The sequence below is a fragment of the Dasypus novemcinctus genome, chromosome 6 (assembly GCF_030445035.2).
Source record: "Dasypus novemcinctus isolate mDasNov1 chromosome 6, mDasNov1.1.hap2, whole genome shotgun sequence".
In the NCBI taxonomy this organism is placed as follows: domain Eukaryota; kingdom Metazoa; phylum Chordata; class Mammalia; order Cingulata; family Dasypodidae; genus Dasypus; species Dasypus novemcinctus.
In genome coordinates this window covers 28,091,501-28,106,678 of record NC_080678.1, presented here as the reverse complement: position 1 = coordinate 28,106,678, position 15,178 = coordinate 28,091,501, and the positions used below count along the sequence as shown (strand labels likewise).

At 35.7% G+C, this 15,178-nt stretch overlaps 1 protein-coding gene across 40 annotated transcripts in view; it reads left to right on the top strand.

Annotated features, from left to right (window-relative positions):
- Positions 1–13,788, top strand: part of ADD3 (adducin 3) — a 147,261-nt gene extending 133,473 nt beyond the window's left edge. For 24 of the 40 annotated variants that reach the window (XM_004473242.5, XM_023583031.3, XM_058298454.2 and 21 more), the window contains 11 exons: positions 248–328; positions 1,157–1,306; positions 1,748–1,891; positions 2,004–2,102; positions 3,186–3,368; positions 3,924–4,181; positions 5,478–5,597; positions 6,040–6,126; positions 9,468–9,591; positions 10,910–11,005; positions 11,575–13,788. In XM_004473242.5, the coding sequence (XP_004473299.2) occupies positions 248–328; positions 1,157–1,306; positions 1,748–1,891; positions 2,004–2,102; positions 3,186–3,368; positions 3,924–4,181; positions 5,478–5,597; positions 6,040–6,126; positions 9,468–9,591; positions 10,910–11,005; positions 11,575–11,867 (1,635 nt within the window). In that variant the 3' untranslated portion in view covers positions 11,868–13,788. The remainder of the gene's footprint in view (positions 1–247; positions 329–1,156; positions 1,307–1,747; positions 1,892–2,003; positions 2,103–3,185; positions 3,369–3,923; positions 4,182–5,477; positions 5,598–6,039; positions 6,127–9,467; positions 9,592–10,909; positions 11,006–11,574) is intronic. The other 16 variants (XM_023583036.2, XM_023583035.3, XM_058298472.2 and 13 more) reach the window with 1 other exon arrangement.
- The last annotated feature ends 1,390 nt before the right edge of the window (positions 13,789–15,178 follow it).

The following is a 15,178-nucleotide window of genomic DNA, read 5'->3' as shown; positions in this document are numbered from 1 at the left end:
ATAACATCTTGAAGAGATCTCACAGTGGGTCCACGCCCGCCGGAATGCAGTCCCAGACCAAGAACATGTCCAAACTGCGGTGCACAGTTCAGCCCACCACACCCAGCCTTTAATTGTTTTTGCTTGTTCTTTTCCCCCCACACCTCATACAATTATTCATTGTAAATGTATTTCTAGTTATATTTATACTGCAAAATATGAATACCTAATAGTATAGTAATTCCCTATTGTTTTTTCTTTCTTCCAGGTAAGAATAAGTAAGGAGCAAGACCACATTATAATAATTCCTAGAGGCTTATCTTTTTCTGAAGCCACAGCCTCTAACTTGGTATAATTTTCAATCCTATATTACTGTTTCTGAACTTCCTTGTACTTTTCTCATTGTTTTTAGATTTTAGTGCAGTATAGAACAGGAAAGATATGGCTGGAATACTGAAGTTGGAAAGTTATGCTTATTTTTAAGAAACACTTTAAGGTTCTCTAAAAATAGAGTAGTTGAAGAGATTAATAAATGAATTGATCTTATCAGTTAACCTGTCCATGTTTTAAAGGGAATTCTTGAATATATTTCCACTCTGAACACTCTGGAATTTGTTAAAACACAACCACATACACACACACACACACAAAGGCTATGTGTGTTGTGTAAATAGATTTAAACAAAATTTAGTTGGTGTGAGTATATTGTCTGCCCGTCTAGCATTTTCTCTTTTCCGTGATTGTACTCCTAGGCACTGTCATCAGCCTCTAGAATAGCAGTAACTACACTGGTTGTGGGTACTGCAATGTTAGCAAATGGAAATTTTCCAACCAGTTCAGTAAATTCCAGACTTGTTCTCATCTCCAGTGAGTTGCTTAAGTTATTCAGATTCTTGGGAACCATGTCTCTTGTTAATATTAAGTTTTATTGTAGACTGTTTTGTAAATAAAGTTGTATGGGAACACATCTATAGATAGCCATCCTTTTACACATGTTTATGGCTTTGTTCCTGCAACAGTTAAAGAGTTGAGTAATTGCAACAGAGGCCCACAAAGCCTAAAATATTTACTTGACCATTTACAGAAAAATTTTGCCAACCCCTGGTTTAGCTTGTGTAACACAGGCAAACTTTGATACATGTATGCCAATTAAATATAACTTTCTGAATTTTTCTAGGTGAAAGTCAATATAATAGGAGAAGTGGTTGACCAGGGAAGTACTAATTTGAAAATTGACCATACTGGATTCAGTCCCCATGCTGCAATCTATTCTACTCGTCCTGATGTTAAGTGTGTGATACACATCCATACCCTTGCAACAGCAGCTGTAAGTTAGACAGGGGCCAAAACTAACAATGACTCTGGGAAATGTGTTATCTTCATGACTTTCCTAACATGATGCCTTTTAATCTGCATTTCTTCAAACCCTACCATTGAAACTCATATTTGAAATATTAATCCTCTGTATACCCAAAAAGCAAAAGACTGTTTGAATCAATGGTACTATTCCTAGTAAATAATAGAGAGATGGCATTTGGATCTTAAACTAATCAGTTTAATAATTGGGTCACTGAGTTCTTTGAGCAAGTCTCCTTTCATAATATTTGACACAGCATTTAAGTCGGGTTGTCTCCCCTACATCCATTTTTTTTCCCCTGAAAGAATCAGAACAAAAGCAGGGAGGTGGGCTGGCACAGTGATCACAACAAATAGCCCAGTGCTTCCTGGGCTGACTGAAGAATCTGATCCCTGTGAATGTGTCATCTAGGTGTCCTCCATGAAGTGTGGCATCCTTCCAATTTCTCAAGAGTCCCTGATCCTGGGAGATGTTGCCTATTATGACTACCAAGGGTCACTTGATGAACAGGAGGAGAGAATTCAGCTACAGAAAGTTCTGGGGCCAAGTTGTAAGGTATATAGTAGAGTTTCTATCCAAGGAGCTATTTTTGTTGCTGCTACTGTGATGAAAACAGCGTGAGCTATGGCAGTTATTTAAAGTGATTGCTTTGGGGATTCTATTTTAGGTGCTGGTACTCAGGAATCATGGTGTGGTAGCTCTTGGAGAAACAATTGAGGAGGCTTTTCACTATATTTTTAATGTACAGATAGCCTGTGAAATTCAGGTAGGAAAAATGATTCCCTATGTATTTTTTTATAGCTTTGTTATTTGCTTGCTTGGTTGGGTTTTGTGTTGACTCATTTCCGAAGTCCTATTTGTTAATGGTTTTTGTTTCATTTTGTCTTTTAAGAGAAATTATGCCTTACTTAAGTTAAAGGGGTCAACTTAGTTATCTCTTGAATTAAAAATAGATGGAAGGAAAGTTGAAATTTATATACAGACACGTGCATGTACAGGCATGCACGCGCTCATGCACACACAGAAATCTAAGTGCCTCATAAACATCATTTTCTCCACAATCTTACTTTTGAAGATCATACAATTGCACATTTCTCTGTTTCACTCTCTAGTGGTGGTGCTAATGAGCTGCAAAAAAAAGGAGAAAACATCAAGGATCAGGATGTGTTGTGTTCACTTTTGTAAAAAGCTTATGAGCAGAACCTGAAGTTTTTGAACTCATGCAGTTTTCAATGATTCCACAGCTTCATTAACTTAATAGGTTGGATATTTACCAACTGCTCTTTTCCTCAGAGAAGCTGAATGTATTTAAAGGCCCTAATTTCTCTCGTCAAAAAAACCTTTCTACCAAATTTAACTTGTCTCGACATCCAACTTCATCTTTTCTTTAATGTTCCCTCCTCTTCTCTTAATTGTGGCTGTGAAAATCTTAATTAAGGTAGCAGTCTGATTTCTTCTGCCTAAATATCCTTATGGAAAATTCCCAGTGTATTATCTTTATATCCTTTTAAAACTTTAACTGTCAACAAAAGTATTAACTAGATAGCCATGGGAAAACTGCAAGAAAAGAACTTTAAAATTTAGCAACATAATTCAGTTGCTTGAAATATCTTAAGAGGTATGGCTAAAAATGTGTTTTCCATCAGGGAGGTTCAGAGTCCCGGAAGGTATCTTTTTCAGATAAATGAAAAAGAGGCTTTAGTTGCCTACTTTGACAGTGTTGCTTTTTCTTTGTTGATAGCAAGTATTATAGACTTTAGCTGAATTGAGACTGTACTTTTTTGAAAGTAAAATACTCATTATGGCCTTTACAGTCTTGTGCTTCTGTATGTTTTACTGCTGGTTATAGGTGCGGGCATTAGCAGGGGCAGGTGGAGTAGACAATCTCCTCATACTGGATCTTCAGAAGTATAAAGCTTTCACTTGCACTGTAGCAGCATCTGGAGGAGGAGGTGTGAATATGGGTGTCCATCAGAAATGGAAGGTTGGCGAGATAGAGTTTGAAGGGCTGATGAGGACCCTGGACAATTTGGTAGGTGAAAAATTGAACGTAAGTCAGATTTCATGTCTTCAGATTCAAGGGCAGATGCTCCCATCTCCCTTTGGTTCACGGACATGCTTCTTACTCCTTTGGTTTCGGACATGCTTCTTACTCTAGAAGCAGGGTTTTTACAAATCAAACAGTGGAACAGCAAATAACATCTTATCTTAGATTATACTCTCTTCTGTGAAGGGTCAGGCAGACAGCCTTCAGACTCGGGAACAAAGACTTGATGAACACTGAGACTTTTAGTTCCCAAAAAACTGTTTTATAGGTAGAAAATTGTTTGTGGTCAGCAGTTTTGAAATTATCTTTGTCAGTAGCAGCTGTATGAGTGGAAATGACTGTCAGCTGGAATCAGTTTTAACCAGACCTTGAAATTTGCTTAATTTCAACCCTAGTGTTACGTGGAAGTTATGTGGGATTTTCCATTTATTTGTTTCTTAACAAGAAAGTCTTTTTGAATCATTTATTTAAAGAATTAGAATCCAAATGCTATATTGGTACAGGTTTGATGGCTTCCACTGTGGTTTTTCTTTCCCCTAGGGGTATAGAACAGGCTATGCTTACAGGCATCCTCTCATTCGAGAGAAGCCTAGGCACAAGAGCGATGTGGAAATCCCAGCAACCGTGACTGCCTTTTCCTTTGAAGACGATACAGTGCCCCTTTCTCCCCTCAAATACATGGCACAGAGACAGCAACGTGAAAAGACAAGATGGCTGAACTCGCCAAACACATACATGAAAGTGAATGTGCCTGAGGAGTCTCGGAATGGGGAAACCAGTCCCAGGACCAAAATCACGGTATGCCACTAGTATGTGGTTTGCCTTTACCTAATATTCTGTAGTTACGCATGCATTGAATGTTCTGTGTCAAAAATATTGGGAAAATAGAAAATCAGTAAGAGCATCATTTATTAGATAGAGCTTTTTCTAAGTGCTATGTACAAATCAGTTAATTCTCCTAGCAACACTATGAAGGGGATGCTGTTTTTCTCCCCATTTAATAGATAAGAAAACCAAGGCACAGAATAGTTAATCATTTTTCAAGGTAAATTCAGGATTTGAATGCAGTTAGTCTAACTCTAGAGCCCAATTCTTACCCACTACATGATATTACTTTGTAGTTTATATCATACCAATGAATTAGAACTATAAAAGATACCAAGACCTAATTGTGCAAAGTTGTATAAATTACTGTATATAGCTACCTTTAGGCAAGACCTTGTAGTAGATTTTTTCTTCAGCATTTTTCTTCATGTTTGGTTTTGTTTTAGAGCGTATCCTCTAGATACTCAAATTAGTTCATCCTGTCATATAAATAAATAGCATTCAGTATGGAAATGGATAGGCATTGAAGAGTTTCTTTACTGGTCTGTAAGATTTCTTGTCTTTCAGTGAAAAGAATATCTTTAAACTCCCACATTTCCCAGAATTAATTTTATTGACTGAATTGATAGCCAGTCATCATTAATCCTTATGAATATTAGCCTTCTTTAAGCGTTACGATGTGTGAGGTAAATGAGAACAATTTTATAAGATCTTTTCAATTCTAAGGTTCTGTGATAAGGTTCTAATCTACCAGATTATCCCCCTTTTAAAATGCTCATCAGAGGGCTTGTCCTCTTCTGATAGCCAAAAGTAAAAAGTGAAATCTGGAAAACCAAATCCTAAGAGATTCCTTGAGTCCTTTTCGGTGACTTCTTGGCCACTAACAGTTGATGAACCTTCAGCGGAGGAGACAGAACTCTAAATAGCAGTTAATGTGAGATCATACTCTGTATGTATGCTTGAAATATTTTCAGCACCATATTTTTAAATGCTGAGAGAAGAAAGTTTCGTTAGTAGTATAATTGAGTATTCATGTGAATAGTTACAGATTTGTTTTTAAAAAGAAAATATTGAATGCTGATTGTGAGCCTTTTTCTAACTAGTCTGAGATATAAACTAATTGAATACTAAGATGTAACTTGTGAAATTCTTGAAAAGATTGGCAGTGTATACACCACCACTACCCTTGTATCAATAAACAGTTCTTGAGCACCTACTATGTATTTCCTTAACGCAAAACTTCATTGTAGAAAAATTTTAATTCTTTAGTGGATGAAAGCAGAAGACTCTTCTAAAGTCAGTGGTGGAACACCTATCAAAATCGAAGATCCAAATCAGTTTGTTCCTTTAAATACAAACCCGAACGAAGTACTAGAAAAGAGAAATAAGGTAAGACATAGTCTTTTCTGGCTAGTAAACATATTTTTATGTTGCTTTATGTTTAAATCACTAGTGATTGAATCTAATACCAAATTAGGGGGTTGAATGTAGAAGAATTTGAAAAATAATTAAATAATATTTTAATTTACATTAAATACCTCCTACTCTGTTCTTGAGGAAGTATTAAATATCTTTCTGCCTTTAAGAGTCCTGGTACTTTGTGGAAAATTGTAGTTCTCTAACATTGTAAGACAATAGGACATCACATGCCAAAAGTGTAGGAGATTAATAATGAGCTGTTAGGAGACTAAATGGGGGCTTTATGGATGTGGGAATTGAAGAGACTCTTGACTTACTTAGGGTGGTCAAACAGTAAGCTTGTAGGAAAAGAGAAAGTAAAGATCATCTGCACAGTTACCCCCAAAGAACTTGTTGTTATTTTTCAATTCAGATCCGGGAACAAAACCGGTATGACTTAAAAACAGCAGGACCACAGTCTCAGTTGCTTGCTGGCATTGTTGTGGATAAGCCTCCTTCAGTAAGTCCATGAAGCAATACAGTCTTTGTTTTTTAGTCTAACTCATTAATTTCTTTGCTTATAAATATAAATATTTGTTTTTATCTAGAGTAATTAAAACACAAGTTAAAAAGTCAAACAGTCCACAAGACTGCAAATGCCACCCTCAATTCCCAGTTTCAGGGACAAGGACTTTCTGTTCTTTTAATTGCTTTTACCATTTACCTACATGTTTCTAAGAGCCCCTCTCTATTCTGCCTTTTCAGTTATGTCTTTTTTTTTTTTTTTGGTTTATTGATTTTAAGCTGCTACTGTATTTCCTCAAATCTGTCATCAATTGTAAGAAGTACCGTCAGTTTATCACTGAGAAAAAACACTACTAATTATAAGATTCATCAATTATAAGATTAATATCTCAGCTTCAGAGATGTGACAATATGAAGAAAATGTGTATCTTAGAATTAATGAAAGACACTAGTGACTTCCTATTATGGAAGATGAGGATTTAGCTTGTTTATATAGTGCTTTCCTTTTTTCCTCTCTCCATTCTCCCTGTGTTGTTTTTTTTTTAAACTTTGTTCTGTGTAAAGCACTTCTTTTTTTTTTTAAAGATTTATTTATTTCTCTCCCCCCCGCCCCCCCAGTTGTCTCTTCTCCATGTCTATTTGCTGCGTGTTCTTCTTTGTACGCTTCTATGCTTATCAGCGGCACGGGAATCTGTGTTTCTTTTTGTTGCGTCATCTTGTTGTGTCAGCTCTCCGTGTGGGCGGCGCCATTCCTGGGCAGACTGCACTTTCTTTCACGCTGGGCGGCTCTCCTTACAGGGCACACTCCTTGCGTGTGGGGCTACCCTACGCGGGGGACACCCTCTGCATGGCAGGGCACTCCTTGCACGCATCAGCACTGCGCGTAGGCCAGCTCTACACAGGTCAAGGAGGCCCGGGATTTGAACTGCGGACCTCCCATGTGGTAGACAGACGCCCTAACCACTGGGCCAAGTCCGCTTCCCTCTCCCTGTATTACATCACAGTTTTTGTAGCTGTTGTCGAATCAGCTTTCAGTGTTTATCTTTCTTATAGAACTTTTTTGGCCCCAACCCTACTCTGAGTTAGTAATTGCTTCCTTTTTTCATTTTCTTATTATTTTCGGTAACTTTTACTAGTTCTTCCCAAATGTTCCAACAGAATCATGAAGTCCCTTTTATTACCATTTTCCAAAGGGTCACTTGTAACAGGCAGTCACTCAGCTGCAGCCCTCTGTCGTTCTGGTGCAAATCTGGGCTGGTTGCTCTCCAGGCCGCTCATCCTGAGGATTCCTGCCCTTCTCGTCTGTGGATCCTGTTTCCTGCCTCGTGTGTCTTCCTCTTTCTTGATTTGCTCCTTTATCATAAAGCATATCCTCTCTCTTTCTGAGAAAGAATATAAAAGAGCTAACAGTCTGAAAATGTCTTTATTCCACCTTCAGATGTACATGTAATGGATACAGGGTTCTAGTTTGCAAGTAATTTTCCCCCAACATGTTAAAATCACTGACTGCTCCGTTGTCTTCTAATTCCCTGTTATTGTTTAGAAGTGGGATGGGGGAGGAGCATTGTGATTTCCTGTACTTTTGTATGTGACCCTGTTGAGTTTTTTTATGTTTTCTTTTTCTTTAGACCTTTGCTTCATCTCTGCTCTACTGAAATTTTATGAGGGTGTGCTTTGGAGTAGATCTTTTTATTCCTTTTTCTTAGAATTTCAGTCTGCAAAGTCATAGCTTTAAGTTTGGGGAGTTTTTTTCACCATTCTTTTTTAATAGGTTTTCCCCTCTAATTTCTTCTTTCTTTCAGCATATCCTGTTAGTTTTAATGTCGGACCTCTTTGAACATCTGTTATGTTCTCTTTTCTTTCCTGTTTTCCATCTCTAACTTTTTATCCTACTTTCTAGAAGATATTTTTAAACTTTATTTTTTAACTCTTTTATCAAATTAAAAAAAAATTTTTTTTTAGTTTTTAGGAGTTACCTTTATTTCCTTTTTTGTTTGTTTACATTTTAAAATAACATTTTAGTCTTTGTTTCATAAATACACCATTTTCTCTTACCTCTCTAAGGGAAGCATCTTAAATTTTCTTCAGCACCCTTCATTGTCTTTATTACTTCTGAGTCCCCTTTTTCTTAGTTGTTTATTCTCTCTTCCATATTAGAAGTTTTCCTCAAATATCTCATAATCTGTGGCTGTCTGTTAAGAATGAGACACTGAAAGTTGATCAGAAGCTCTTGATGTGGAAGAGCTTGGAGACTGGTGAGCTTCATCATATGGTGATTGGATGTGGACCAGGTTGTTTCTCTGGGGGATCTCCAGATGTTAATATCTGAAGTTCTTTCATCTAGGGCCCTTTAATTTACCTGGAGAAGAATTCACCAGTCCCCTGCCAGTCTCCCGCCATTGTTCCAGGAGCTCTTAGCTGTGTTCTATGTCCCCTAATCAATTTTTTCTGAAGAATAAGCCTCTGATCTGCTGTAAGGTTGGGAGAGAGGTAAATGCTTGGCCACGTGGAGTCTGTTCCCTGAGCTAGCTTTTAACTTGCCCCGCTGTTTTCACCCTTTTCCGCGCACCACTACCTTCTTTGGTACCTGATGGCTCCAGTTTCTGAGCCCTACCTGACCACCACAGAGCAAATGCACGTATTTCTCATTTGCATCCTTCTTTGCAGGACTTGGGGCTCAGCTTTCTCAGCTCTGCCATCCATTCTTCTACATGCTTTACATCTGTCAAAAAAAGTATTACCTGCCATTTCTTATCCTATATTGTCTCCTGTGTTATTCTTTTATCTTTTATAAATTTGTACCATCTTTGTTGCTGTTCCTTTCCTATCATTTCAGTGGGGTTTGGGGAGGGATTAGAAATAAATGCAAAGATTCAATCTGCCAGGTTTAATTGAAAATCTCATAAATTCCTCTCCTGGATAAAATACCTGCAAGTGTGTTTTCACATCAAATTTAAAGAAGTTCTTTTGGTACAGTTTCATTTTTCTAAGTCTTTTTTTTTTAACAAAGGCTTTTTGAAATGGAGCAGTTCTTGGTTTTTCAAGATGTTTCTTAATTTGTAAAGTTTTTTTTAGAACTTGGCTTAGTTTTATTTTTTTGAAAAAGGTTATTAAAATTGACCTATGACAGGCTTATTGAGGTAACATCACTGACAGTGATAATCCAGTGGATCTGAAGTCTAAGAGCATTAGTCAAATAAAAAGTGTTTTAAATGAAGCGTGGTGCTTTATCATTTCTTATTATAAAATGACACAAATGTCATGTATGTTTGTACATGTATAAATATCTATATAAGTAAAACTCTCAGTAATGAGTCAGTTTTTTCCTTTCACAAGTCCATGTACTTTGAAGAAGATGATCACGCCCCCCCAGCTCCTCCCAACCCCTTCAGTCACCTCACAGAAGGAGAACTTGAGGAGTATAAGAAGACAGTGGAACGTAAACAGCAAGGCCTGGAAGGTTAGTTGATTTTTAGATTAGGCCTAGGGTAACCACATCTGCTAACAAGGGGAGCACCTTGAGTTGGATGGCAGAAGGCAGTCAGTACTTTTTTTTAAATGTTCCTTTTGTAACAAAAGCTCCTAGTAAAGTGAAATCCCCAGATGAGTAAAGAATTGTTAGTTACAATAATAGATACTAACATTTTCATAGCTTGTTGCCTTTTTTTTTTTGGTAACTTTTTACTTTGGAATAATTATAGATTTACAAGTACATGGCTTTTATTTAGCTACCTTTTTCTCTATAGTAAGACTCTTTGTAGCAGGGATTCCCAATCTTGGGTTTTTGGATGAGCTTCAGACATTCCATGAACCACCCAAAAAAATATATGCTTAATTGTGTGTGATGTACATTCGGGGGAAAGGGATTTGGAGTGGGGGACAGAACATCTGTGATCCCAAAAGTGGGTAAGAGCCTCTGTGTTAGAGCATCCTCAACATACAGTTGAAAATCTTCTGTTTTAAATTTTTATCCACAGCAAAACAAAGATCAGTAGTTAAAGAATTTGTTTCCATGTTAGCTTAGTAGGAAGAACTAATGGCATCTGGATCATCCAGAGAACATTTTTTATCAGTGTGTTTATGCCATTGTCACAAAAGGGAATCATCTTGACACATTAATGTAATTACACTACATGTCCTAAGTGATATTATTGAATTTGTTTATTCCTATGTAAGGTTGGCCACTTTCTCTGTTTTTTGTGATTTGTAAAATGTCCCTCTTTAATCTCTTACCTTTTGAAAGCCTAAAGATGCCAGGTAATGAATACTGCACCTAGAATTTTTATTTGTAATTTTATAAATAGTTTCTTCCATGTTCATCATGACCTTCTGAAATAGCTCACGAATATTGCTCTGAAAGAAATCATTAATTGTATAGTGTTCAAAAATTCTGTGAAGCATTCTGCCTCATTAATGAAGCATCATTGGTGAGGCTTCATAATTTTTTTTATCTGGCTGCTCACGATATTTTGGTTTTCTGACACACTAGCAAAAGCTAAATGCACACATATTATTTGCCTGGGCTGCCAGTAGCTGTGCTTCCTTTATAACCCTGTATGTGAAATTACTATTAGCAGCCAGAAATTTTGGCATATTAACCTCTTCTTAAAGCATAATTATTGATACTTGGAATAACTGTTAGCATGTTCTGCTCACTGCTGATGAGTTTTCATCTCTGTGTATGCAGGCATTTGATGTATGCACTAACCTCCCTGAATTGTTATGCTTCTTTTTCTGTTATGTTTTGCATGGCTTTTAACTAAACTCTTATCCGACAGATGCTGAGCAGGACTTACTCTCAGATGACGCTTCATCTGTTTCACAAATTCAATCTCAAACTCAGTCACCGCAAAATGTCCCTGAAAAATTAGAAGGTATTCTATGTAATTTCCCATAACATTCACTGAGTTATCTTAAGAGTCTGTCCCTCTGTCATTTGCTTTGCAAGGAAGTTGAGCAACACCTGATTACAGTAAGTTTGCCATGGATTTTATTTAAACTTCCCAGTACTTTTATATTTTTATTAAATGGCATCCTACTTTTGTTCAACATTTATATAGATTTACCTTAAAATGGACCTTGGCAACCCACAGTTCTTAAATATTTGTGAAATTAAAATTGATTTGCCGTAAGTCTTCCAATCAGAAACGGAAGTCTTTTTCAATTTTGATTGCCAAATGACCCAAAAAAAGAAAAATGTAGGTTTTCTTCCTCATATATGCTATCTTGCTTTCACTCTTTGGTCTAAAAACTTTGTTCCTCTCCACTTTATTATCAATTAAGAAAATTAGCTTCATGCTAATAGACCCATGCTCTCTTAAAATAACATTTCTCTTCATTGGAATAAAAGTAGTGCCTAATGCATTGCTCGAGCATTTCAGTTTGTCAAATTAAGTAGAGATGTTAACTATGTAAAATAACAGGAGAAAATTCCCTTTTATAGAAAACCATGAGCTCTTTTCCAAGAGCTTCATCTCCATGGATGTGCCTGTCATGGAAGTGAATGGCAAGGATGATCTGCATGATGTTGAAGATGAGCTCGCTAAGCGAGTGAGTAGGTTAACTACAAGCACGACTATAGAGAACATCGAGATTACCATTAAGTCACCAGAAAAAATTGAAGAAGTCCTGTCACCAGAAGGCTCACCTTCAAAATCACCATCCAAGAAAAAGAAGAAATTCCGCACTCCCTCTTTTCTGAAAAAGAACAAAAAAAAGGAGAAAGTTGAAGCCTAAGTAAAGTCTCTTTATAATAATTATTATTACTGAGTGACATTGCACATTTAAGTTGATCATTAATATGCAGTGGTAGATCAGATTGGGGGTATGTAGCAAACTGGACTTTAAGAACTGGAAAGAGGTTTTACTAAAAGAAAAACATAATATGAAAAAAAATATTTTAAATTCATCTCTCATTTTATATGTCCAAAAATGGCTTTGACTTTTTAAGCAATTGCTAGTTTTAATTAGCTCTGCCCTCGTGAGGACTTATTATAGTTCACCACAAACCGATAACTGTCTGAATTACTTCAGGCCATCTCCATAATACCTTTTGGAAAACAGTTACTGAGAACAAGCAAGAGAATTTTTATTTCTCAGCAGTTGCTTCTCTTGGTAATCAGATTATAATTTTTTATCATGATTATTGGCCATACCTTTGAGGTCCCTATTATTTCAATAGGGATTAATAGAATGCTTTCAAAGCTTCTAAAGTATACACTGGCATATAATTTTTTTAAATTTAAGAAAAGATTAATTTGGAATCTTATTCATTGTATACAATTTCCTCACCTGAAGTAACTTTGCCAAAAAATGTCATTTTAGTAAACTATAATTTTTGAAAACTTCTTTTTTTATTAGTTTAGAGAACCCCTTATTTTTCAACAAAGGGGATTTTGTACACGTAACATGGGTTTAGTTTAACTCTGGCAAAACAGTTTTTGTATGTTGAGATGTTTATATACCATTCAGTATAAAAGTGTCATAAACATATTAGCCAATCATTTAACAATAGAGCATATTTGAGGCAGCTTGGTACTGAGTATATTAAATATAATTCAAGAATCCAGGAATTTGGTATCAAAAGGGGATTAGAGTATATGAAAGTATAACTGGATTCATATTTGAATCTTCTAATGTATTTTTCTCTTAGTATTGCTAATGAATGAAAAAAATCTTGTACGATAACTAAATAAAAGGGGGAGAAATGAGAAGGAGGTGAAAATTAAGGGCACAAAAGATGGGACATAAAAAGAGTTCTAGTTTGATAATGACTATATTTGCTATAGGATTTAAAGTGTGATTTATTGGAAATATGTCCTAAATTTCTAGAATTCTGCTTCTCTGCCCAAAACAGTGTATTTCTTGGTTGACATTTGAGTTTTTAAAGGGTTGAATCTTCTGACTTATTTATCTTTAGAAGGTAGCACCAGAAAAAAATCAGTGGGATCTGTTACTGATAGTGAGAAAACTACCACTTCTTGATTTTTACAAATCTCTTATCTTTTCAGTAACTACCTTTCCAATGTAAATACAAATTTAAACCTAAACTTAATATAGTTTTCCCTCACTTCACCCAAGTGATGTCACAAATCAATGTAAAATCAATGATCCAAAATGGCCAGTAAGTAAAAATAATTGAAAGTGTTTCTGGAGGGTGAATTGGCATGCAAAACATTATGTTGATTGCAGTGAGTTCTGGGTTGGTTCTGTTTGGTTGTGTGTGTGTGATGATACAAAGTTGAACTGGAGCCTGGAAATGTCATTCTAGATCTCTCTAACTACTGGAATCAGTGTTTTAATCCCTTAGTGGAAACTTTCAGTTGCTTATGTCTGTATTTGAGATTTTTTTTTTTAATGTTCTACATCATTTGTGTTGTATTACAACATATGTAGAAACAGTAACCTGTGAACTATGCTTTTCCATAACTTTAAAAATATATATATCTAAATGAATGCAATGTGCATAAATATTTTTTAAACGCAACAGTAAACTATTTGCACCTTTTGCTAATGCCTCTATATACTTGCTTTGGCATAAAGAATGAGCCAATGAACCTCTGTGTCCTGTGGAAAAATGTATAAATGTTATCCGATATTGCTCTTAGATGTAATGCTAATTAATGTTAAATCACAAATAAACAGTATTTTAAATAGATGGATTTGGTAATAAGACTTTTCTTCAATTCAGGGTGTGGCTCCTTAGCCTCATTACTTTGCGGTCTATTGAGTATTATATTTCAGTGAAACTTTAAGTAAGGTGGGTATTTGTGATAAATTTATTTTCAAATTAGCTTAAAATTCACTGTATATATAAAACCCTTCTTGTTTTAGATTGGAGGAAATATTCTACAAATGACCTATTTTTTGTTTTCATAGAATATGGTAACCTTAAACTATATCACTGAGATGTAAAGATTATTCAGAGTTTAGATTCTGATTCTCAGTCTCAATTTGTTCTGATCTTCTATCCATATAGGAGAATAGATGATGTTGTAGAATATGGGTTGAGTTTATACATTGCCCCCTTCCATTTTTTATTTATGCATTATACAAATAACAATGTAACAATAAAGAAAATAACAAAGAATAGAAAATAGTTCATTCTCACCACAGTCATATATTTTTTAAAGTTTTGTTCCTTTCCAGCTCTTGTAGTTATATATGTATTTTTATATATGGTAATAATAGTGTGAATGTATTTTTTATTGTTTTTTTTCCACTTAGCATAAGCCATCCTTATTTCCAGACTAAATCCCTCACATGAATAAATTTTCTTGTGATTTTTTTTTCAACTTTGTCCTATAATTATAGTGCAAAAAGGAAAATCATGTTAATTGAAGTTTCTGGTTAATCGAAGTTGTTTTTTTACTATAATTACCTATGATAAAAATGAAGGGTTTGGGCAGAGAAGAACAGATTCATAGTCTAAGGCATATTTAATTATTGCTTTGGCTTGTAAAGAACCTTGCCGTGCAAAAGTGCTTTTTAAGAAAAATATTCATTTCAAAATTCCTTTCTACAAAACTAAAGATGATTAGCCCCAGCTCTCACTTGAGAGTCAATATATGTAGTATGAGAGGCCTGTTGTGCCTTTTCCTCAGTTGATCAGTATTTGGCAAGAAAAAAAGAGACAATGTATAAAATTGTAAAAACCTTGGCTTATCTTTACATTAATCTCAAGACTATCCTGCACATACACAGGTTGCAACTTTGGCCAAACTGGGATTTTAGAACAGTCTTCTATGTGGCCACTAGAGGGTATACTAGACCTAACAGACCAAGATGCTTCCAGTCCTTGCACCCAATTTCCTTTTCTTGGTATGTAGGCACCACCATGTTTGTTGTGGAATACTCAGAACTTGGAAGAGAAGACCTCCTCTTCCTGACGAGACTGTTTTCAGCTTTGTTGTTCCAGCAGGTCCCATTTACCAGTAGAGATACCACCAGCAATATCTGTAATGCAATGTTGAAATTTGAGACTAAGCATGGTCTCAAAAGTACACTGGTTGAAAATGACTCCTTGGGGGTGTTTTTAGGCCTATAAG